At 37.0% G+C, this 24810-nt stretch overlaps 4 protein-coding genes across 5 annotated transcripts in view; 3 read left to right on the top strand and 1 right to left on the bottom strand.

The window, feature by feature from the left end:
- The first annotated feature begins 409 nt into the window (after positions 1-409).
- Positions 410-2554, top strand: Slh (sec1 family domain containing Slh). Its single transcript, XM_018457134.1, has one exon. It carries the CDS (start codon positions 646-648, stop codon positions 2536-2538), a length of 1893 nt encoding a protein of 630 aa, XP_018312636.1. The 5' UTR covers positions 410-645; the 3' UTR covers positions 2539-2554.
- Positions 2555-2925: 371 nt separating this feature from the next.
- On the top strand, positions 2926-5250 carry LOC108728547 (coiled-coil domain-containing protein 42 homolog). Its single transcript, XM_018457141.1, has 4 exons — positions 2926-3053; positions 3380-3668; positions 3805-4044; positions 4847-5250. The coding sequence occupies exons 1-4, from the start codon at positions 2935-2937 to the stop codon at positions 5195-5197; spliced, it is 999 nt and encodes a 332-aa protein (XP_018312643.1). The 5' UTR covers positions 2926-2934; the 3' UTR covers positions 5198-5250.
- The window catches only part of LOC108728544 (bicaudal D-related protein homolog), a 43322-nt gene continuing 23417 nt past the window's right edge, over positions 4906-24810 (top strand). The window contains exons 1-2 of the mRNA XM_018457135.1: positions 4906-4917; positions 18326-18827. Coding sequence (XP_018312637.1) covers positions 18585-18827 — 243 coding nt within the window. The 5' untranslated portion in view covers positions 4906-4917; positions 18326-18584. The remainder of the gene's footprint in view (positions 4918-18325; positions 18828-24810) is intronic.
- LOC108728545 (Coiled-coil domain containing protein 114) lies at positions 5446-10258 on the bottom strand. Of its 2 annotated transcripts, XM_018457136.1 has the most exons (7): positions 10226-10258; positions 9735-10109; positions 8497-8831; positions 7639-7862; positions 6984-7246; positions 6101-6390; positions 5446-5747 (listed from the first exon to the last, which is right to left on the bottom strand). In XM_018457136.1, the coding sequence occupies exons 2-7, from the start codon at positions 10083-10085 to the stop codon at positions 5567-5569; spliced, it is 1644 nt and encodes a 547-aa protein (XP_018312638.1). In that variant the 5' UTR covers positions 10086-10109; positions 10226-10258; the 3' UTR covers positions 5446-5566. The 2 variants fall into 2 exon arrangements, with proteins under 2 accessions (XP_018312638.1, XP_018312640.1); XM_018457138.1 differs by lacking the exon at positions 10226-10258 and having other exon boundaries at positions 9728-9825.

The following is a 24810-nucleotide window of genomic DNA, read 5'->3' as shown; positions in this document are numbered from 1 at the left end:
GACGAGGTAGTGTCTCCGGCCATGTTCAATTATCGTAACTACTTTAGGATTAATGAAAATGAAAAGAAAGACACTACAAGTCTCTTATCCCGAGCCACCAAAGTCCATTTTTGGGGAGTACAGATGTAAATATTCTCTTTAATATTGCTGAGTAGCGATCATGTAACTTTTTCTTTAGAACGGAAACGTGAAAAGTAAAAATTCACTTTTTACGTTTTCGCACTAGGGAAAAAGTTACATGACCGCTATCCTAGTCGTGATACAGCAGTGATAGATAATTTAGATAACTGCGATAGGTAAGTGTTACGTTATGTTTGCTGTAGGTAAATGAGGTCACTGTGCTTTTTAGATAACTCGTGTAAATACATTTGTATCGACCATGAAAAACGTCAATGTGACGTGTCCATCTCTCCATACGCAATCATACGGATAGTTTGACAGCTCGAAGGGAGTACAAGACCGAACTAGTTTGACAGATTTCTAAGAATTCTGCTCTATATGCGACACCGGGTGCGCGTTCGACGTCTCCCAGGGATCGCAGTGGCGTTTACGAGCCACGTAACTTGACTGGTCTCCGGTTCCCGATCGAGTACGAGTACCCGGGATATCGCGTGCGAGGTTAGGTTCCTCGACAGGCCCGTCAAGATGAGTCTACGCGACCGTCAAATAAACGCCCTGAAGCAGATGCTGAATCTGAATCTGCCCGAGCCAGGGCTCGAAAGCGCGGTGCCGACGTGGAAGATCCTCGTTTACGACCGCCTTGGCCAGGACATCATATCGCCGTTGATCTCCGTCAAGGAGCTGCGCGAGCTTGGCATCACGTTACACATGCAGCTGCATTCGGACCGTGACTCCATCCCCGAGGTACCGGCGATCTACTTCTGCGCGCCCACGGACGAGAATCTTGGCAGGATCGGCCAGGATCTGCAGAACGGCCTGTATGATATCTATCATATGAATTTCATTTCGCCAATTAGCCGGCAAAGGATGGAAGATCTGGCGACTGCGGCGTTGCTCGGCGGCGTCGTCGCCAGCATTCACAAGGTGTTCGATCAGTACCTGAACTTCATCACCCTGGAGGACGATCTGTTTGTCCTGCGACATCAGAACAGCGATGTGATATCCTATCATGCGATCAATCGCGGTGACGTCAAAGACAGCGAAATGGAGTCCGTGATGGATATTATTGTAGACTGTTTGTTTTCAGTGTTTGTCACTTTGGGCACCGTGCCGATCATAAGGTGTCCCAGGGGTAATGCCGCCGAGATGGTTGCCAAGATGATCGACAAGAAACTGCGAGAGAACGTATGGGATGCGAGGAACAACCTGTTCGAGGGTGAAGCATCTGCGACCGGCCACTACAGTTTCCAGAGGCCTCTGCTCATCGTGCTGGACCGTAACGTCGACATGGCTACCCCGCTGCATCACACGTGGACGTACCAGGCACTGGCGCATGATGTTCTGGAGATGGCGTTAAATAGGCTTGTCGTAGAAGAGAACGTAGGTCGATCTCCCGCTGGCGGGACACGCTCCAAGACACGCGCTTACGAGCTGGACAACCGGGATCACTTCTGGTGCCAGCACAAAGGCAGTCCGTTCCCCAGAGTGGCAGAGGCCATACAGGAGGAGCTGGAGCAGTACCGTACTTTCGAGGAGGACGTGAAGAAGCTCAAATTCTCTATGGGTATTGACAATGACAGCGAGGTAGCGTTGTCTATGGTATCCAATAACACGGCGCGTTTGACAAGCGCCGTGAATTCGTTGCCGCAACTCCTGGATATGAAGCGGCTGATCGATATGCACACTTCAGTGGCCACAGGTATCCTGAACGCTATCAAGTCTAGACGACTCGATACGTTCTTTGAGCTGGAGGAGAAAATTATGAGCAAGCAAACGTTGGACCGGAGCGTATTGGAAACCATCGGCGATCCAGACTGCGGCACTCCTGAAGACAAACTACGTCTTGCTATTATTTATTTTATTTGCACGAATATGTCCGACGCGGATTACAATAAATTGGAGACGGCACTAACCGCAGCCGGCTGCGATCTGAATCCACTGGTATACGTAAAGCGGTTACGCAATTACACTAGGATAGCCGAGATCCAGAGTAGCTACGAAGGCGGCGGTACCAAGACGGTCAGTATGTTCTCCAAGCTGATGAATCAAGGCTCGTCATTCGTCATGGAGGGTGTGAAGAATCTGGTGGTAAAGAAGCACAATCTGCCAGTCACCAAGATAGTGGACGAGCTGATGGAATCTAAGCAGTCCTCGCGTACCGAGGATTACCTCTATCTGGACCCGAAGCAGCTCAAGCACACCGAACAGATGCCGAAGAATCGGCCGACGTTCCAGGACGTGATAGTCTTCGTGGTTGGCGGCGGCAATTACATAGAGTACCAGAATCTGGTGGACTATGTGAAGCAACGAAGCGGAGCTGGGGTGAACAAACGAGTGATCTACGGCTCCACGACCTTCAACAACGCTAAGCAATTGCTCAAGCAACTTTCTCTGCTCGGCCAGGAAGTCCACTCGTGAACGGATATGCTTTAATCATTCTCGTCAATCTCCCTTCCGTTCATCTCTTTTTCATCCGTGCGATATCTAATAGCTATGCATTTTTTTTTTTAATAAAGTTGTTAACTCTTGTATAAAGTGTACGATATAAATAAAATCCGGTTCGTTATTTTCAACAATGCCTCTCCTGCCGTCGACTTTCTCTCCCACTACGCGTCCACGCCGTCTATACCACGTGTTTCTTGTCTCTTTCTTGCGCCTACGCGACTGCATTCAATTTGTTTGATCGATCAGTCGTGCACGGCAAACATGTGCTTCCTTTCACGACATTTTTTTAAAAGCCTATAGACACTCTCGTATTGACACATTTGTTGAAAAATTGCGGTTAATAAAGGAACGTTTCGAAAAGAAAAAGAAATGGCTACGGCGCAAGATGAGTCGAGAAATCTCGTGCAAAGAGCTGTTATCCCGACCGATTCGCAGAAAGCAGTTTCGGAGTACTTTATATCCAAGCAAGAGGAACGCCAGTCTATCAAGTAACGCAATTAAAAAATAATTATAAATGTTGTAATAAGGTATTTTTAATTATTCTTTATTAAAGGATCATGGGTTTATCAGTAATTAGAAGGCATAATAAATAGTTCGAAGATATGTAAGGAACGTAAAAATAGACAATCCACTGTATCACATAACAATCGATAAGAAGCGGATAGTACAATAAAATTATCAATTCTCACGTTAATTTTATTAATAACAAAAAAATTATATTTTTAATAAATTTTAAAATAAATTTAATTTATCATATTTCGTTATTTATTATATTTATAAATTACATTCTTGTCGTTATCTATAATAATATTAGAAAATATCCAGAATGGGACAAAGCGAGGGTTTGCCCGGCGACCGAGGTGATCAGGGCTCGTCGAGAATTAGCTGAGATTAATGAAATATTAAAGGAGAAACGAGAGGAACAGAAAATAAGACGTAATTACATGGATGAGCAATGGGAGGAGGCGAGAGAGCAGCAATTGCAGTTGCGGCAGTCTCTCATAAAGTTTAATACGTTCGTAAAGGAGAACGTCGAGAAGTGCGAGCGAGCTGAGCAGAAGATCAAAGAGGAACACGAGCGTCAGGAAAAATACAAGCAAGAAGTACGCAATTGACGAAGGAAAGAAAGCTCCAAAGTGAACCTCGCGATCTTAATTTCAGTCGAGCGCCTTATATTTACAATTAAAATCAAGAAGAATTAAGGATTTCATATATCGATCGTACCTATTTTTTTATTAGATCGAGGAATTGGAGCAGAAAGTGCAGTATATGAGAAACGTACGTGATAAAATGCAGCGGTTCGTAGGGGAATACAGGAAGTACCAAAATTACTTGGACAGGGTCGTGAACGAGACGGACGAGTTTCAATCGATCAACGAAATTTTTAATCGCTACGAAACTTTAGTCGAGGCCAGGCAGGCGTTGTCTGATCGTCAAGACAAGAACCTTCGAATGCTAGAAGAAAAAGGAGCAAAAATAGTATTGTTCGAATAATCGTCTATCTTATATGCCTCATTATGATCATACAAGTTCGCACATACGAGTATACATTATCCTAATATGAATTATTTAATTTAATCGCCTTATCTTTGCCTTAAGGTTTTGCTTACAATGGAAGAAATATTAACAAAATAAATATATTAAATTTAGAAAAATAAAAGGATCAGAAATAGAGATTAAACTTAATACACTATAGATATAAATAAAATATGAGGCATATTAGGAACAGGAATAAATATTAAATATTAGAGAAATAAAATAATTAGGAATAAAATGATTATACGTAACGACAACAGATATAAATAAGATTATTCATATCTATTGTGCGTTACATTTAATTTTTATTCTAATTTTTTATTTTTCTAATATTTAATAATTCTTTTTTCTGTAATATTTCTTCCATTATGCGTAGGCTCTAAATATAATTGATACGACTATATCGCAATAATGTGCTCTCTCTCTCTCTCTCTCTCTCTCTCTCTCTCTCTCTCTATCAATTTTCGCCAACTCAAAGCACTTTTTCATACATCTTTTATTGAAATATCTCTTTATTTTTTATTTTATCGCGTATTCTTACCTATATATGTTTGCATTTGCCGTTTCTTTGTACGATTTTCACTCGAATTCTTTTCATATAAATTTCTTTTATGAGTTTAATATCTCTTGGCTTTCAAATATCCGTTTTCATACGGTATATTTTCTCCTGCCATCTTTCTTCTCAATAGAAAAAAAAGAATCGAAGAGCCGAGAGTTATAGAGATAATTTTCTTTATACGTGCAGCATCACTTGACAGAAACCAAGACGCAAGTATTGATGGGACTGAATAATAAATTGGCGCAATTGCAAGAGAGGTACGATCGAGCGAAAGCGGAGGCTTTGAAATGGGAGACGATCGTTTCGAAAATAAAGGAAACTGCCGCGGCGAAGAACTTGGAGCTTACGCAAGTGAAGGCGTGCTGCTGGAACATCTATCAGCAGATTTGCAAGAGGAAAGAGATACCCGTCAAGGTGAGCAGCGAGGACGTCGAGCAACAGCTGATTCACATCAAGCGCACCATCCTTGAATTGAAGCAAATTATCAAGACCGTCAAGAAGAAGGCACGGGAAGAGAAAGGTTTGCCGCACGAATAGAGGTATCTATCATCCCATTACCGCGACTGATTGCGATTTTGCGATGTAGTAAAGCTAGCGATGAATGACGACAAAACGAATGAATGAAACACTGTCGTTTAACGAAAAATTTCAGGTTGTATCACCTTCATAAAATTTCTAATGCTTTTTTAAATATATATATATATATATCTGAAAGTAAAATTAATTAAAATAAATAAATACAATTCAAAAAATCAATTCATAAAATTATTATTTTCTTTGTGTCGTTATTGCGTTTGCAGTAATCTGACGATTCCTTCTGAATCCTCGTAAGCTTTACGCGAATGTCATTAGAACGCTAGCGGAAGGTCACGTCGCAAATCCACGAAGAAATATCGTTAATTCCGTTTATTGATAACGTCTTTGAATAATCTTCCTAGCCGCCGGTAAGTGACAAGCAGACACGTTGTGAAGCAGCTCTGTGTAATCCTCCATGAGCCGTTCTTGCAGCTTCTGCATGGCTTCGGCACGTGTCAGCGGCACTTCTAAACCCTCCGAAACGAACTGCATCTGTTCTTGTTCCACGCAGCTGCACGAGGACGTTAAAGTAGTCAGATGAAAGTTGACACGGCCCGGATATCCTCGATGCGTGTTTAACGCCGATTATATAATCGATTAGTAAAATCTTTCCATAATTGTCACACTGATTAGATATCTACTGATTAAATATTGTATGTACTGTAAATGTCTGTTTCTAACCCATATACATGTTTTGATAGAAAGAGAACTGATCTATTTTAAGTATCAAACGGAAATTAGGTTATCACGTTCAGGGCTAAACGTTCGAAATGTTAGAAAATCTCGAGGATACTCGATAGGTCAGAAGGACACGCGTTGAAGGGCGGGATAAAGGAATGTGAGAGGGTAACAAATAAGACTCACAGGATACAAGGTTGGGTGGGTACGATGCGATTGAGAATGGGCACTTTCAGCTTGGGCTTCTTCTCCTCATCCAGCCGCAAATGCGGAACTTTGCTTTCCTTGTCCACCCAATAAACCTTGTGGAACATCTCGGTGATTCGTTTCTCGATAATGCCCAAGTAGAGCATGACGTTGCTCATGGTAACGTGAGTATTGTCGCCCAATAATTCTAAAATCGGTGAATTGTCGCAGCGTATCGCCTTGAAGAGGTCATCGATCCCTCGCAGCAGCTTGTCCATCACGTCGTTGCACTGAAATGAAATATGAGTAATCGTTTATTATCCATTCGAGTTGCGGTTTACCGAGTCGCCATGCGGATATCAAAATCCGTTTTATTAGGATCAAGGGTAATGCTCAAGAATGACAAGATAATCCTTGAAAAGCGCGGCGTTAATTTGCTAAACGATTTTAAGAATAGCATTTTGTTATTAATCAACACCGTCAGATATCAAAAGAGTAATGATAACCCAATCCCTTAAGTCAACTAACGTTTTGTTATTTTTAATTTCCATGTATGTCAAAATATAAAGCAATTCATTTCTGTGGTTAGTAGGTATACAACATCCATATTTTAACATATGCACTTATATTAATAAGTAATATCTAAACTAAATTTGAGTCAAATAATGTTCTTGAGTTAAACCGTTTAACTTCATTGTGTTTTAGTTAAATTAACGTCATATTGAGTAGAAACAGGCGATTTATAAAAATGATTAAAAATAACTCTAATTGGATATTTTGATATTATGAATTTAAGCAAACGATAATGTTCTAAATTCAAGCTTCAAGAAAATAATCCCAGCACGAAGTTTCCAGCAAGTTTCGAACAATTTTCTCTTTTAACCTTAGCAAGATCCTCTTCAGTAGTGTCCGCTAGCGCTGTTTGTTCCTCCAGTTCCTTGGTGATTTTCTCCAAGTTCTCAGCTTGCTCTTGATCGCGATGCACATTCAGGGCACGTGCCTCATCGATAGCCATTGTCAGCTGCTCCATCCTCGTCTGAAGACTCTCTAGCTCGTCATTCAACTCGTTCACGTAGCTGAAGAGTGCGAAATTCTCCTCTTCTTGCTTGATGAAGTGCGCAGTAAGCTTGTTGATTTCTTGTTCTCCTGTTAATTTATATGGCCGCATTAATCAAGATTTTAAATCAATAATACAAGCTGTAAAATATAAAGTTTGGATATTGTGTAAGTATTAACCCGTTATTACTAATTAATATAATTTTAATCTGAGGATTAAATTTTGTTTAAAGTGTGTGTGTGTTCTAAAAATTTTATGTCGATTTGAGCTCTTAATTAGCTGGGCTTTAATAAACTTCACTTTACAATTAGCAACACCAGATTGACATATACCTACGTCTTCAATTGTAAGACACTTAGAAAACTGGGGCAAGTTTAAGAGTTCCGTGAGAAAATCCGAGAACACTTTACAAAGAGAACGCATTCTTGAAAATCAGATTGCCCGATTATTCTAATTGTAAGCAAGAGTCGGTTTACGGTACCAGTGAATTGCTTGATCGTCTGCAAGATTTGCGTGAAGGCCGCTATTTTGTTCTGTTTCTCTTCCCGTTTAGCTTGTCTCTCGGCTTCCTTCTTCGCATTCAGATCGACCATCTCGCGGAACTGTCCTTTCACACCAAGAAACTCCTGCAGCTTCATCTCGTTGTCCAGAGTTCTCTTCAGTTCGCACATCTCCAATGTGTGATTCTTCAAGTCTCTTATTCCTCTGCAAACAGACGCCTTCTCGTTAGTTCATGGTCAGTTTACGTTGATAGGAATTTTTCTCTTAGCTCGGCAGAAAATTACGAAAATTTGCGACTAAATAAATTCAAGGAGCCGTTATGGCATCGGACGGAAAGCGCAAGCGGCGGAAATTCCATGCGCCATTGGCTCCACCGATCGTTGCTCTCCGAGTTTCTAATTCAAAGACAACGACGACATCAGGCTAAAGTAAGTTAATAATAATAATTGTGACTCCAAGAATAAATCCAATTCACATAAAATGTCTATGTGAGCCTCCGTGTTAGTGCTTGCAAATTGTATCTTATCGCTTTATAAAATTATACTTTACGTACAGCCGCGGAAGATCAAATAGGCTTTTTATTTGCATCAGATATCAGACTATATCAGGCATTCATTAAGAATGCGAATATCTGAGATTTCACGTTGTTAGTAATAAAACCATTTGAATTATGGGGACAACTGGGGATCTGGCGAAGGTTTCCACTTTCGCGACTTTATAAGTGGTTATTGATTGGCAACAGCGATGTTGTATAAATCACTAACATTTTAGCTTGCGCAGATCGAGTTTCACGATGTGGCACCAATCAACGACGCGGAAAATCCGCGTCGCATCCTACCTCTCGCGAAGCGCTTGGATCTTGTTGAGCTCCTCGTCTCGCTGATTGAACGTGACCGTCGCCTGCTCGATCAAGTCGTTGATGATCTGCTTACCAGTGTTCAATTGGCCGATCAGCTTGTTCCACACCTGCATGAACTGCGCCCGTTCCTTCAGTAAGGTTTCAATCTCTGCGCGCAGCTTCGTATTCTCCGCTATCACCAAGTTGAACCTCTTGGTGGCTACCTCCACCCGATTTTCCAGCATGAGTATCGTCTTAGTATGCTGCGCTGCTATCTCCCGCGATTGCATGTCGGTGCGCACTTTCATCTTCATGCTTGTGACATCCTTCGAAAGCTGCAACAACATTCTTACATGTCGTAAACGTGATGTCGCGGGATGAAAGTGATATTTCTCTTCATCTTAGAGAGACAATCCGATCTCTCATAACAAATCGCACTTTCATTCGTTACCGATTACTATGGTCGCGATACCGCAAAGCATTGTTTGCAGTCCTTGCATCAAACATTCTTATTTTTCTTATATTTATCCCTAGAATGCTATCACATGTAAATTTTACGCGCATTAAGCGCTAAGTTGTGTCTTTAGTGATTATCAGGAGGTCCAATTTGCCTTGCTAAAAACTGAGATAAGCGGGGACAAACTTTAAAAAATTTAAAATTAGTCCATTATATATCAGTTTAAACCTAGTATTGTAACAGAAAGTGATAAGTAATATTAATTTTTAAGCAGTTTTGTGTTATTATATATTTTATTAGCAAGTGTTTTGGAGACATTGTATTATACATTTCATATTATACCAAGATTAAATTTGATAGTGTGCTTATTCATTCTTTCCTATTAAATTAATAGTTGTGATTATTTGTGTTTATAAAAGTTTAGATTATAAATATTTTATCATTAATGCCTGTTTAAGAATTATAAAAGGATAAAAAGTAAATTAGACCACCAGATTAAAATTAATCTACATTAGTGGAAACTGGCACAAAAATGCGAGATGTATGAAAATTTTGTGTTACATTAATTAAAAATGGTCTATTTCCTCGTAAGTAAAATTTATGTATCAATTGTATGATACATAAGTATCAATAGCAATATTGTATTATATTACTTAATGTCGATAGCATTCCGGAATTATTAGTATTCTGACCAATAAGACTTCTAATTTTAATCAGATTACTCGTGTATTTGCTCTTATACATAGGTCTATATAGACTCGATATTGGCAATACCAGCAACCTTGCCGATCTGCTCATCAAGCTCGGCTATCTGCCGTTTCTCGTTCTCTATCAGCTCAATATACTTGGCACGCTTCGTCAGCAGACACTTCAGCTTCCCGACCATTTCCACATCCTTACGCGTGAATGCTTTCGATCGCGCGGTCTTAATTGCCAGTACGAGTTCGGCTTTCTCGTATTCCAGACGATTGATCGCGTTCTGCTGATTGCGGAGTTGCAACCTCGCGTCTTCCGCACACATCGCCCGATCGTTCTCCATTATCCTATATTGTCTTTTCAGCCTCGAAAGCTCGGCCTCCGCCATTGTCTCCATCTCCAATTCATCCTGGACCGGTTGCTGTTTATACGCCATCTCGGAGTTTCGTCTTTGGCAATCCCTTGACAATTCTAGAGTTTATTAACAATCAGCGCTGACAGTTCGTAGAAATCATCTTGCATGCGATTGAAAGCAGGTTAATAATAACCCGGAGATTATTATTTCCCGTACCTACTTTTTTTTTTACAACAAGTTCATGGAAGATAGGTAGAAGAAAAAAAGAGAAAGGCGTAAATTTCCTGGATGACGTCGCGTTGGTGTCTTCGCGATCAGCAACGTCGGTCACGAAGATCCATGTAGGGGCGGATCGCACTCCAGTCGCGATCCCCGATGACGTTTGACGCTGATATTTGAGAGAGACATCTGCCACCCCGAACAGTCGAGGTAGCTTAGCAGTTAGCAGCTGTAAAAGACTGTAGGGCATGCTATAACCGCTTCTGTTGCTACTTCCGGTTGCTAAGCAATGGGCTCAGCGACGTAACGCTCGCTGAATGGGCTTGGGCGCAGCGGAAATTAATTTCCCAGCTGCAAATATTTTGAACATATTTTCGACTCACACCATGTCGGAAGTTACTCCGCAACTCTAAAGCATCAGACATTTGATCTAAATTATAAACTTCTTGATAAATTCGGGACAAGGATAGGAAAGTTATAAATTAATCAAGCTGTCTAAGCTGCTAAAACTAAAATTAAGCTAAGTTGTTATATATATATATATATATAATGAAATTATCAACGTGCTTTTTACAGTATTCTTAAGTTGTTAATTGCTAAGTGTTATGTCTCGTCTCTACGTAATTTATTACATAATATGAATTAGTGTAAAATCTCACACGACGAAGATTTTATGATCGAATTTGACCATTCGTGATATTCAAAGCGATTTATTGCAAAGCGATAATCGGAAATGTGTCTAATATAACTATATTGCTTCACTTAATATATTTATTGATCACTAAGGTAATCCACGTTATGCGTTTGCGTAAATAAGATCAAAGGGTAAGTAAAAACAGCTAAATAAAAGAAGTTTCTTCGTGAAGTATTACGTGCATTCAATTTTTCTTTCTCATTAGTGTTAATCGGTTCCTACAAGTAGCCGCACAAAAAATTCAGACTGTTAGTACAGATAGTACTTTTATATTTTCATAATTAAGAAATGTTGGACATTTTATTCAATATATATTGAGCGACGACGTGTCTACAAAATTGCCTCAGGGTAGCAATCATATAACTTTTTCCCTACGGCGGAAACGTAAAAAGTGAAAAACTTCTCAATCATTTTCATAATAAAAATTTTCATTTCCGCTTTAAAAAAAGCTACTTGATCATTATTCCTTTAATAGCACAGTTTATTGATACAATATTGGTCAAATGTATCTCCAATATTTAATTAATGTATCGTCAATAAATTGCTATTATAGAGCCAGGGGCTATTCAAGTAATTTTTTCCTTAGAGTGAAAATGTGAAAATTTTTTTATATGTATGTGTGTATATATATTTTCCGCATTAGGGAAAAGTTTATATTATTGATCCTCTGGTTTCAACATTTCCTATCTCTTCAGAATTGCGTTTCAAAACTCGACTCTGTCAACTCGAATATTATTTTATCTTTGCTGTTTATCGAATATTGGACGAGGATAAAAGACATTCGGAACTTGACAGAGTCAAGTTTTGGAACGCATCCCAGGAAGCCGACGTTCTCCACGTGTTTCCACATAATCGATGAGAGGCGGAAAAATAATTAACCCGTTGATCGCTCTTCCCGTCGTTGCATGAGAACCTCATGGGCGCTGGGTACTACCCGTGGATATTCGGTGGAATTCAGTCAGGTGGTGGTTTGACCAGGTGGGTCAAGTGGTGGGGGTATACGCTCGAGGATGCAGACGGGGGAGACGTTAGTTCACCTCCGGAGGGGAAGGTCGCCAGGTCGATCGGTTTTACCCGCTGCGCGCGAGTAACGAACGCGAGGGATCTTTCAGGTTCCGACCGACCATCGTGCGGTGCACCTCTCTTGGATATTTCATTTGCTTATTCGGTTCTAACACAAAGGATTCGTCGCAAAATTCCATCGCTCGCACATCGGTACCTATCTCGTCATTTCTCGGGCTTGCGGAGCGATTTTGGCGGTCGCTCGGATACGCTTCGATCGATACCGAAGCGGTGATTGTTGAAGTGCAGCGCGGACATATCAGTGGAAGATTATTGTGAAATACGATAAGATCTCGATGACATCGCGGTCTATTGTGTGCTGCAACTCTGATTCAATTGGAATTGCATTAGGAGGGTGGATCATTTGGTCTCGCTAGAATAGTAATGATTTTTGTGTCTAACATAAAAAGATACTTCATTTTGTTCTATCCAATCTAATCATAACTTTATTTTATTCATTTATCAGATTATTTGCGAAAATATTTAAAATTATGTAATTATTATATATTTGTAGTTTAATTCAACGAGGTGTTAGATATATAGGTGGATTTTTATGGCTGATCCGTTTTTCTGCGACTTTGCGTTTTCGATTAATTGCAGAATTTTCAGATTTGATTCCATCTTTCGGTAATGAAACAAAATGCAGATTGTTGTCTTAAATTTATCCGTATTTACGCAAGCCGACACAAAGAGGCGGCCGAGCCGCGAGCGGGTGCGCCGAGCCGAACGAATTACTTTCAACCGCGCTGCAATATGGTGGGAGAGCCGTGCTGGTTGCTCTCGTGGAGCACGCTGCACGATTCCGTAATATTTATTTTCCACTCACGGCTAGTGACTCACTACCTGGCCGACCGCGCCACGGTGAGCAGGTAGACCTCGCGTCCGTGTTCGTAAGCGAGATTCGTGACCGCTCTCCCACATCCTCAGCGCGCGTGTTTCGCAGTGAGTCGCGAGAAGTGAAGGTGTATGTGTGTGTAAGTGCGTGTATATGTTATGTACCAGTACTCATTTTTTTCAAATTTTTAAAAAGGAATCTTAAGTATTTATCGCGTAAATACTTATCGAGGTTTTATAAAACAACCTAAAATATTTATCGAAAGCGACGAAAAAACGCATAGATAGTGTCTCAAGAAGTTTATATCTTTCGTTTAGAGAAAAAATTAAAAATACTACACTGTTAGATATATGAAAGGGGCAATGATAATTCAATGTAAATAACATTTCGTTATTTTTAACTTCCTTTCTAAAATGTAAAGCAATCCCTTTTAGTAGTTATTTTCAAAGTAAACATTATATATTAACGTACTTAGTAAATAATAAACTAAATTTGAGTCAAATTTAATACATTTTTTGGAGTTAAATTGATTCCATTGTTTTAGTCAAACGAACGACATATCGGGAGCAATGGCGATATATAGAAACTATTCTATATAATAGAATTCTATTTAATAGAAGCTATTAAAAATGACTCAAACAGATATAATTTGACATTATGAATTTAACAGTGTAGATGGCCATTAGTAAATTGACGAAAGACAAATAAAGACGCGTTCGATCAGCGGAAAGCTACCGGGGGTTGATCGCGAAGGGAACGCGGTAACGTGATCGCGGTAATCGATCAAATTAACGTCGATCAGTGTCGGGGTGAGTCGGTCTAGAGATCCACGTCCCCTTTATTGGATTTATCCGCAAGGGTTGGTGCCGCTAAACCGACGTACCAATCGATAAACGTGAACTGTCGCACGTGCCGTCCGTGACCGTCGGTTGCCGTCACATTTTTATCGCCGCTCAAGGATAATGCGACGCAATTGCGACTCTATCGCCCTATCGCTCGTCATACGCGTAGAGACGCTAGGCGTTCTCCACCCACGCTTATGAGTCGATTCGCGCGGAACCGATTTTCGAGCGTCCGCGTGCCGAACACGCGAAATCAGCGCGATTAAATCCGCCCACGCGCGGTTCAATACCACTTTTCCTTCGCGACTCGAAACTCTCGTCGAGCGACGCGAGAATCGAGTATAAGACCCCGCATAGCTTCTCAAGAAGAACAGTTCACAATAATGTTAAAATGATGTTAAAATAATATAAAATATAAATCATAACTGTTTTGTTTCATTACCAAAAGATGGAACCAAATCTGAAAATTGTAAGATTAATCAAAAACTCAAAGTCACAGAAAAAATGAATCGGTCATAAAATTTATATATCGAACGTTCCATCGAATTAAAATACAAAGAAAGTGATTTTTAATAATCATTTTGGAGCCATTTTCACGCCATGATGTTATTTTTGTTGAATTGAATTTGGGTTATACTATTTGGAAACTTGGTATTTCGAGTTGCAATATCGAGTATGTGATTGCTGTTTACGCGAAATAAATAATTACTGATTGCTTGCAAAATAAACGCGCGAGTGCTTTTTGTTATATAGTGACTTATTAATCATACACGCAATTCGAAAATAACGCGTTACATCACAAATGTTTAGTCATTCGTAGGAAATGTCAGGGTACCACTCTTTTAAAAACGCTAACATTGGAAATATATGACATCGCGATCGGAAATCGAGATAATGTATCTAGCAGAGCAACTTAAACCAAAATAACGTTACAATCGGAGAGGGATTTTTAATAATTATTTTGGAGATATTTGATGCCATGATGTTTTCGATGTCATGATGACTTTTTGTTCTGGTTGGAATATGTTATAGACATAAAAGAATAGACTGCGCCTTTGATGTTAGCATCTGTGCTTTGTTAGACGGAATGAAGCATATCAGCATCTTTTTCCTCGAACTTTACACTTCAAAAAAGAGCATGATACCTGTTTCGAGAATGACAATTTCATAGAAATACACAGTCTGTTTTTATTATGTTTATATCATTGTATAATCGCGGTTTATATATTATCGGTTTAGAAAGAGGGAGGTAACTTGAATCATATCACTCTCTCTCTCTCTCTCTCTCTCTCTCTCTCTCTGTCTTTCTAAAATATCGAAAAAAGATGCTGATAGAGTTGAATAAATATTCTATAATAAAGTCTGGCCAGCGATTTTGCCAAAATCCTACCAGAGAGAAATATTTTCTCTCTGTGTATATACTATCACACTCTAATTTTATTGTTTCATTCTATAATCTTAATAAAATATAGAATGAGACAGTATGTAAGTTAATATGAGATAGTATATCTACCTTTCTCTCCTATAGAATTGTTACAAAATCTTCGTTTGAAATTGAAGAAAAATGATGATATGATTCAATTCTTTTTAATGGAACACGGATGATAAGATCAAGAAATACGCAATCTAATGCTTATTATATATATAGAATGTGTCGTCTAGATAAATACGTAGAAACAATTTACAGGGGCAACAAAGGCGAGAGATTAAAACTGAGCTTCTTGATCTTTCTTGCAGAAGCGGCTGGATGCTCATTGCGAGATGGTCCTATCGCAAATCAGACGCACGCCGAGAGACTCTCGTAATCTGTTCCAACATAGAAGATTTCTGTTTCGTTGCTCCGAAGTAAACAGTGCGGTTATCTGAGAACCATCGATCTTTCTTACGATCTTTCTACAAAGCTAAGACGAACGTTATTCATCGCGGATAAATGGAGAACCGTGGAGTATCGTTGCGTCGTAATTCACGCGAGTCATTCCTGATCTGACGGTGCAGTGCTCTCTGAGAATCATCGATCATTCTTGCGATTATACCCGCGAAGTGAATTCGTAACCGGATATGCTCGAGCGAGTTGTGAACGAACGAACGGAGTAGTGTGTGTCGCAATTCGACGGACTTTCCATTCGCGTAGCCTTGCTCCGAACAAGGAAAGATCGAGAAATCGCGGGACGATTCGCGACGAATCTCGAACTCAATTAACGTTTCCTTCTGGGGCAGTGTACGACATCGAGCTGCGGTGCGCGAGGCAGCGGTGGAGACGTAAGAAACTGTCCAGGTTGATAGCCGGTCGATCGATAGCGCGGCGAACTTCCGCGATCGATATTCCCGGGGAGAAGCGCAGCAGTACGTTGCACTCGCGCAATGAGAACATCGTTGTCGTTGTCTGCAATAATGATGCTGTTAATTGCAATAGTAGAGGACTCAGCCCGTCTATATCTGTGCGATTACGAGTGCATCGAGCGCAATGTCAGGGCGACCGATCACTTCCGGTAGCCGAGCGCTGATTCTTGAAGAAGGAAACTCGCGGTCTTCAAGGTCTTTTCCTACAACGCAGAATCTTAAAAGAAAAACAATAATAAATATAATTAATATTTTTTTGTGTCATTATTAACTTAATAAGAATTAATTAATTATTATTAAACATAAATTCATCTTAGTAATCGAAATACAAATTAAGTCATATTTGTTTTAAAATTTCATGAACGTGTTTCTGAATAAGAAAGAAAAAAAAATATGTTCGTATATACTGAGAGGAAAATTTTTAGTATTTATAACTAGAAGTACATGTTATCATAATTATGATTATTATTGCCTTAATGTTAGTAATAATAATTAGATAAATGAATAGTTCTATCAATAAATATATGCAGTTGACAAAATGATGACTGTATTCATTATAATAATTTCGAATATTACATTCATTATAATGATAGTTATTATTACAATAAAAATGGTTGCAATTAATTTAATTATAATTTACAATCATTTTTTAGGACAACCATATAACGTTATATAACAATAATAATCATAATTATGATTATGGTCATAAATATCAAAAATTTTTCTCTCAATGTACGAACACTAGATCACAAATCTTTCGTTGTCGAAATAATTGACACAAATATAAATTTTAAATGACTGAATATCAAATCGTACTCAGTCATGTATAATGAACAAAACTTTGAGCGTCGTAAACAAAATGATACCCACCTGAAACTTTTAAGTAAAGTTATTATTTGATACTATTATATTATATGTGTCTATTATTTTGACAATGAAGTGTTTATTATCTAATGTTCATAAGAACATTTATTTTTTTTCTTTTTAACTAGGATGTTCAAGCTGCTAAGATAAAATTATAATTATAAATGAATTATTAATGAAGTTAAATGTATGTTAACAATGTATAATTATAATGTACATTTTTTTAACGTTGTTAACACGCTTATAAAATTTGAAAACATATTTATGATTTATCCTATACATATATACATATATTTACAAATTTATTTCTTTTTCTTTTAATGGACACTGTATGTCTTAATAGTGTTAGAAAATAAAGAAAGTATATAAATCACACAGTATTTGATCACATATATTTCCTCATGTTTTTCAATGATAAAAGCTTATTAAAAAAAAGATTGTTTTATCTGAAATCAAAAGTTAGCAAATAAATACAGTTGATGAGTCATTACAGAATTCTAGGATTTAAAATGTAATTACATAAAAAGGAAGGATGTCATAAATCTTTATAGATGAAGAAATATTTATAAATGATATGATTGGATAAGATTCATTATGGTTGGACAAATAGCTTTTTATAGAGATTTGTATATGGACACTTCAGCACGGAGAAAAGATATTCTATTTTTTCAAATTGGCGATAGATATATGTATTGTATGTCTGTGTTTTTTTTTATCATTAACGTGATAACGAGTCAATGTTTTACACTTGATAGAAATTGTTTCTTCATCGTATGATACTTCAATTAAATCTATATCTATTAAAAAGTAAAAAACAATAAATTCGCAACAATATAATAAATTGAGAATAGAAAATTACATTGAGAGAAAAGGATGATTTCAATTGCCATAATTTAATTATAATTTATAATCAATATCAATAAAAATTAATTTATTTTAATGTCAGTTATATATTTTTTAGAATTATATAATTGTATATTTGAATATATTACTATAACATTATGGAAATAATAAAAACGAAGCTTCTAATTACAATTTTTATCATGCAATTTATAGTCATAAGTATCAAAGATTTTCTTTCAGCGTATATATGAGTAATAAATATATAAGATATATTGTATATATAAACAACGTTAAAAAAAGTACATTATAATTATACATTGTTAACATACATTTAACTTCATTAATAATTCATTTATAATTATAATTTTATCTTAGCAGCTTGAACATCCTTCAATCTTTTTTTGCTAAATACTATATTATTATAATATATTATAAAAACATTAAAAACATGTTTTACACAAAGTTGAAATCAATTCCTCGACTCGGTCAAACTAGTTTGTTGAGTTTAGTTTGTTTAATTTTTAAACGTCACGTATACAAACGGCTATGTAATATACCATCTGCTTGGCGCTTTGAATGTCAAACGTAATAAGAGTGAAAATCCGGAATTAATTGATTTCAGCTAATCAATGGCGTTCAATAATTTGACGCTACCCACGCACAACCACGCGATGTCCACGAGGGAAAGTCCACGATCGTGACGTTACTAACATTATCACACTGTGTGCGAATACATTTGACGTGTTGTTACCGAAGTGTACACCTGACGCGGTTTCCTCCTCCTTCGTATATCGATCGAGAACCGCGAGTTCGTTCCGGTGACGGAAACAGAAGTGACGTTACGTCGTGCTGTGTCGTGGAAGGAACACCGATAACTCGCGATGCTGCCGAAGAAAGATAGTCAGACGGAGCCGTACGCTCTCGAAGATATGATATCGGATCTTCAGGCGAGAAGGCACTCGTTGGATCACGAGGACGTCGTGCAAGATCCAGCAGAGTTGCTGAAGCAACGCGAGAGAGATCTCGTCCTGGCCGCTGAACTCGGCAAGGCTTTGCTCGAAAGGAATCAGGAATTAACGAAGCAGGCTGAAACCTTAGCTGAGGAATACTCCGTCAAATTAGAAGTGAGTACATATTTTAAAAAAATTTCGTTGAGGATGGCTTGACCCGAAATGTCCAATTGTCTTGTAAAGATGTAAGGAGAAATTGAATACCTACACAATATCAGGGTTGGGTAATGCTAAGTTAAAAAGGTAAAAGTTAAGTTAAAAAGTTAATTATATAATTTTAACTTAATTTAGTTACATTTTATCGGTAACTATTAACTTTTAATTTGATTTTTTTTAAATCAACCCTCAGACTTAATGCGAGAGGATAATGAGTACATAATTTAGTAATTTTATGTCTTTTATATTGTGTAATCGTTACTTGTGAACAAAAATAATCGGTGATTCTTTAATAAATATTTCTTTAATAAATATGCCGTGAGAAAGGAAAAATATGAAAAATTATATAAAATGATCAAACTTTTTCTTTTTCTTTTTTGGTTGTTCGTTTGGACCAAATTTAACTTTTAACTTTTCAATTACTTTTTTTATTAACTTAACTTCTAATTCAATTAATTTCATTATGGATTAACTTGTACTTTAATTAAGTTAAATTTTCGAGGCTGTTAACTTTAACTTAACTTAGTTGAAAAAATATATAAATTAAAATCACATAATAAATTAAAACACATAAATTAAAGCAAATAAATCTAAAGACAGCTACTTAAAATAAAGGATCGTTCTTTACAATAAAGGACGTATGATCACCATGTACTAGGGCTTCTAATTAAGTATTCGGATATCCGAAATCGATTCCGATCCGAGAACTTAAAACCGTATTATTCGGATCAGCGGATCTGAATTTGGTTTCGGATTTAGATCCATGTCCAGAAAGAAAGAAAACATCGACGTATCTAATAAATTTTATCATAAGTTATTTTTTAAATAATAAAAATTGAATTTTAATTCACATATTCAATTGAAGAAAAATAAAATTTAAAAAAATATAAATATAAATTCACACAGAATTATACAACCACTTAAGATCCAGCTAGACCGTTTAAGGCATTTATTTCTATTAGGTTGTGTTTCTCACATATACGTCCTATCAGATTTAATATTATTTCTAAATATAAATGTTTAGAACATGTTTAGAACTCAATCTTAAAATAATAATAACAAATATGTTCAAAGCTAATAAAAGAAGTATTTGTATTTCACTTTTACACTCGAACTTTTACACTCGAAAATTCGAATCTCTGGATAACCCGTATTTGAAGCATCACATTTATTCGTATTCCGGATAGTTTTAAATCCGAATCAATCTTGAAACCCTATCACGTATCCATAGCTTGTGTATAAAATCATGTATCTTATTTCTCTAGTCATGTGTTTCTTGTCTCTTCCGAAGTTCGTTCACTTTATCTTGGTCGAAAAAACGAAGAAACAAGATAAGAGGTAAACAGACAAGAGAAAAAAAATTAGAAATAGGAACCAACGAGTTGTAGATTAATCTTAACAGGTTTCCAAAAAAACATCTGAGTTTAAGTAGAAAGAAATATTGAAAGTTATTCGCAAAGATGTTTTATTTTTATACAATTAACGATTTTATCGATTAGATAAGACGTGTTGTAGCGATAAGCTCGGTAATGTAAACGATTAATGGTGTCTCTAATCGTCGTAGCAGGCAGATTCTCGAAGAGCTGATGTTTACGTGGTCAGTGAGTCATTTCAAGTTTCTTCGTTCATTTCGTCATAAAACTAGCACCAATGTAATAAGATATAAAATCGAAGGAGGATTAACGTTCGCGAAAGTAGAGCACGAGCTGGTTGCAAGTTGCAACGTGCCAACTGCTGCGCTGTTGCACACGTGCAACGAACGTATTGCATTATACATGTATACATATATATGCGAAACAGAGCCAGGCTTGGCGCAGTTTTCTATTAAAAATATTATTCCCCGTATCTTCCTCGTACGAAATGTATCTTCGTATCGTACGAAGTCAATCTTGCAGGCGTGTCGAAAATAAAATTCACCTTATTAAATCAAAAACTTGATGCACTCTGCTCCTAATTAATTTTTACTTAATAAACGTCGAGCAAAAAATTACGTAAGCGTTATCTCTTAACTGCTGGCGTGGACGCGATAAATTATTCTCGTATGTTATGTATTTCGCACTTAAGAGAGAAAACGCTCGAATTATATTTTCATAAATCTCTCTTTGCCGAGCAACTTGTGCATCTCGTACAAATAAGCAACTTTCACCTCAATATTTTTTATTAATATTTTGTTAATATTTTCATCATTTGTCTGTTTGTATTGAATTAAAGAAATAATGAGCATTTTCTAAGTCTGTAATCAGAGAGTTCTAAGGTAAATTATTATTCTTCCGAAACCTGCAATTATGAAACGAACGTGTCAGACAAACTGATTTTTTTTTAATCAAAAGAATTTAATTGTGTGTATGTTTTTTCTTCAAAATTCAATTTTGTCTTTTATTTTCCAATATTTTCCTTTACTGCCCTTTATTTTGACATTACGAGAAATTCTTTTTTAACTAGCGTTCCTATGTCTAATATTGTATTAATGAGCAAATTTTTACGGAAAATATTTTACAGTTTCATATATATAAATACAATTTGCTTTTGTTAATCATATTTTTTAATTTTTTAAATTAAATTTATTCAAACTAGAGTTGTTTTAATTTTTTATTATTTCAGATTAAGGGTTTGTTTTAATACAGTCGAATCAGTTTCAAACTATCAAAAAACTACGCATTATCTCAATTTGATTATACTGTGCAATAAAAATTTTTGTAATGTACAGATTCTTGATAGTTACAAACTGGTTTGAAAATATGTAGGAACAAAGCCCTAAAATTTTCAGATTTGTCCTTTATTTTCTTTAAAAAAATATGATCGCCGTAGCTATGGGTTTCGCGGATCATTTCCGCGTGACGTGTCCAAATCTATTATTACAATGCCATTCTTTCGTGAACATTGCAGTTTATTTCATCAGGGCTGGAGTAGCCTGATCAAGATTAAGATTACATAAGACAATTAGTTGATACTTCTCATGCTATTCCTCGCCCTGATGAAATAAACTGCAACGTTCTTAAAAGGTTGGCATTCTAATAATGGATTTGGACACAGAGATAACCCGCGAAACGCTTAGCTTCTGTATAAAAAATTCCCGTGGAAGTTTCAAAAGTATTATTAAGATACATGATGATTATCGACAAAACAGTTACGAAGAGAGGTAAAAGATGGGAAGCAAGAAATAGGAAGTAAAGAGTACATTGCAGATTAGCTTTTAACAACAAGAATGTTTCACGTGTCATTCTATAGAGTTAAATGCATCTTCGCTATCGATCGATCGAAAGCACGGATTATGTCATTTAACGCGTCATTGAACGTGATGAAAATTGCCGACTGCATTATCGCAAATTACTAGCCACTCGTGTCGCTGATGTAAATGCAGATTCACAGATAATCGGACGAAGGTTTTTCTCGGCGCTTACTTTCTTAACAATGGCGCAGACGAAGGTCCGAGAAGCGGACGCCGAATGCAAAACTAAAGACAGTTCTAACGTTAACCGGCCGGAAATTTTCACCTTCATGTTTAACAGGCACGGTCGCTTTCCAACATTATGCTGCCGGCCGGTTGCGGAAAATTTGTTGCCGTGATGTACGCGAGCATGCAGCGCGCCGATTACATAAGACAATAAATAACGCGGAACTCGTGTCGGAAAGATCGAAAATACGTGCTACGCCTCGTCCCGCATATTCGAGGAATGAGGGACAAATGCGTAATAAGATAAATGACGAAATTAAACCAATTTCGGAAGTTAGAGGATAGAAAAGACTCCCGTATTAATTGTTAATATTAAGACAGAAATATTTTGCAGATAGAAATATTTTGTAAATAGAAATAGATTTTGTAAAAAGAAAAGTAATTTACTTTAAAACTGAATGCAGATGTAGAAAGTTACCATATTATTCTTTTAATTAAATATAAATACACAAATGATAAAAATATTAATAAAAAATACTAAAGTAAAAATCTTATTTATACAGAATGCACAAGTTGCTAGGTAAATAAACGATATATATTAATAAATGATCTGGTTTAAAAGTTAAATTAATTAATTAAATTGATTGCTTAGAAGCTGCAAAATTTGGGACATTTTCACCAATGTGTTTATTATAATGCACTCTTTCTACTTCTCTTAATGTGCTACCACTCGTTGTTGGAATAAACACAATTTCTCTCATTGTATATAATTGCCTTTATTTTACGGCTGTTTGCATGTGATTACCTTAATGTTTCGTTTCCTCTTTCTTTTATGCGTTTCCGAGAGACACGACGAAACTCATGAGCCATCGAGACGGCCAAGCGAAACGGTTAGGGTTACTTTCAAACATCAAGCTGTTCATTTCGTTGAGTATTATCGCTTATGCTTTCTTGCAATGGCTATTTTCTCCTCCGCAAATCATGAAGGACAGAAAAGAAAAAAACAGCAGCGAATGAAAGTCATTGAAAATTTTATTCCAAATCGGGTCATTAGATACACAAGTCTGACTATCAAGCGTGCTCTTTTTTCTTCTTTGAGAAGATTTATAGACACGATCGAAAATTCATCCCCATGAATACAAAATCATAATAAGATCAAGATAACCAATTTGAAGTCATATAAAAAAAATCATGATAATATCATTTAATACACTTTTAACTTAACAATGATTTTGTGATGAATTTTTGACATGACAATGATTTTCAAATTATATTTTTCAAGGTAAAATTATCAAAATGTATCGAATCATTATAATTTTTTCTAAAATGACTTTAACTTGATGTCATTTTAATCGTATTGTGATTTTTGATGTTTTATCTGGGGCGCTGGACAATAAACTCCTTCGTAACGATTTTTGATAAGAGTACGCGACACGCCCCGTTGAATTTTCGTATGGAAAGAACAGTTTTGCTGAAGTATTAAAAAATTGAACTAAGCATAAATGTGAAAATAATTTTGTTTGAATCATCAAAATTATTATTATATAAGACGTTCAAACTGATTGTTAGAATATCAACATTTTTTGTAGCATTGCTCATTATGCTTGTTTCTTACATAATTATTTTGATGGTCCAATAAAATTATTTTCAGATTTGTATCTAACTAAATTTTTAGATACATCATCAACATCGTTCTTTCCGTGCAACGGAAGTTTGTTTAAACAAGAAACATTGGATCTGCAACGTTTTATCTTTATCGCTTCGCGATCGTTTTTATTCTTTCCGTCGCCACGCTTCTCATAGATTTCGACAGAATTAGCGTAGATTGCGGCAACTCGGTTGCTCGGTAACTTTGTTTACCTAATTGAACTTTCCTCTTTGTCTTTTGTGGCTATATTTCGCACTCGCTCTATGTCGGTGTTATTTAATTCAAGACTTGGTGTAATCGCGTCTTAATAATAATAATTCGGGGACGGGGTTCACGGCAACACTCGGTGTTTCGTACACGGACAACGCTATTCCTGTCGACGACCACGGAGAGCCACGAAAGCGTGGAAACAAGCCACTTAAGCAACAACCAACAGCTGCAAAGACAATGCCCGGCACTACGCTCTGCCTGCGTCTGCCTACCCATATTCCTCTATCTTTCCGTATTATGCCTGTCGCCTTATTTTTGACCTCCGGAAGGCCTGCGCTTACTCGTGCCCTTTAAATCGGATCTAGACAATTACCCGTTACAGAAAGCACAGCTACATCGAGATACGATGAGAGACAAGCAACGAGCGAAGGCACGAGCCTTTAATCTAGAGTGCGTTTCACTTGACGCTCGCAATGCTCGCGAGCATCACTCGTCCTTGTTTAACATTTAATAAAGAGTATACCAAAAAAGGTCTGCATTAACTGAAATTTTGGTTGAAAATGGACAAATCAAAATTTTCTGGTTGAATATATTATAATAAGATTGAAAGACCGCTTATGTTAAATACATTAAGAAGCACCAATAACGGTCTGAACGTTAAGATGTTGAACTATTTTAAATTCATTTTT

Source organism: Mycetomoellerius zeteki, unplaced genomic scaffold (genome assembly GCF_001594055.1).
Source record: "Mycetomoellerius zeteki isolate Tzet28-1 unplaced genomic scaffold, Tzet1.0 scaffold62, whole genome shotgun sequence".
Taxonomy (NCBI): domain Eukaryota; kingdom Metazoa; phylum Arthropoda; class Insecta; order Hymenoptera; family Formicidae; genus Mycetomoellerius; species Mycetomoellerius zeteki.
Note: the sequence above shows the minus strand (reverse complement) of the source record. Positions and strands in the feature narration are given on the sequence as shown.

Bases quoted from the DNA above. Each gene is read 5' to 3' on its own strand.
- LOC108728547 (XM_018457141.1), top strand. From the start codon at position 2,935: ATGGCTACGGCGCAAGATGAGTCGAGAAATCTCGTGCAAAGAGCTGTT. The intron at 3,054-3,379 runs GTAACGCAATTA...TAATAATATTAG, and splicing joins GAGGAACGCCAGTCTATCAA to AAAATATCCAGAATGGGACA. The intron at 3,669-3,804 runs GTACGCAATTGA...TTTTTTTATTAG, and splicing joins AGGAAAAATACAAGCAAGAA to ATCGAGGAATTGGAGCAGAA.
- Slh (XM_018457134.1), top strand. From the start codon at position 646: ATGAGTCTACGCGACCGTCAAATAAACGCCCTGAAGCAGATGCTGAAT.
- LOC108728545 (XM_018457136.1), bottom strand. From the start codon at position 10,085: ATGGCGTATAAACAGCAACCGGTCCAGGATGAATTGGAGATGGAGACA. The intron at 7,247-7,638 runs GTACCGTAAACC...ATAAATTAACAG, and splicing joins GACGATCAAGCAATTCACTG to GAGAACAAGAAATCAACAAG. The intron at 5,748-6,100 runs GTGAGTCTTATT...GTCCTCGTGCAG, and splicing joins CCCACCCAACCTTGTATCCT to CTGCGTGGAACAAGAACAGA.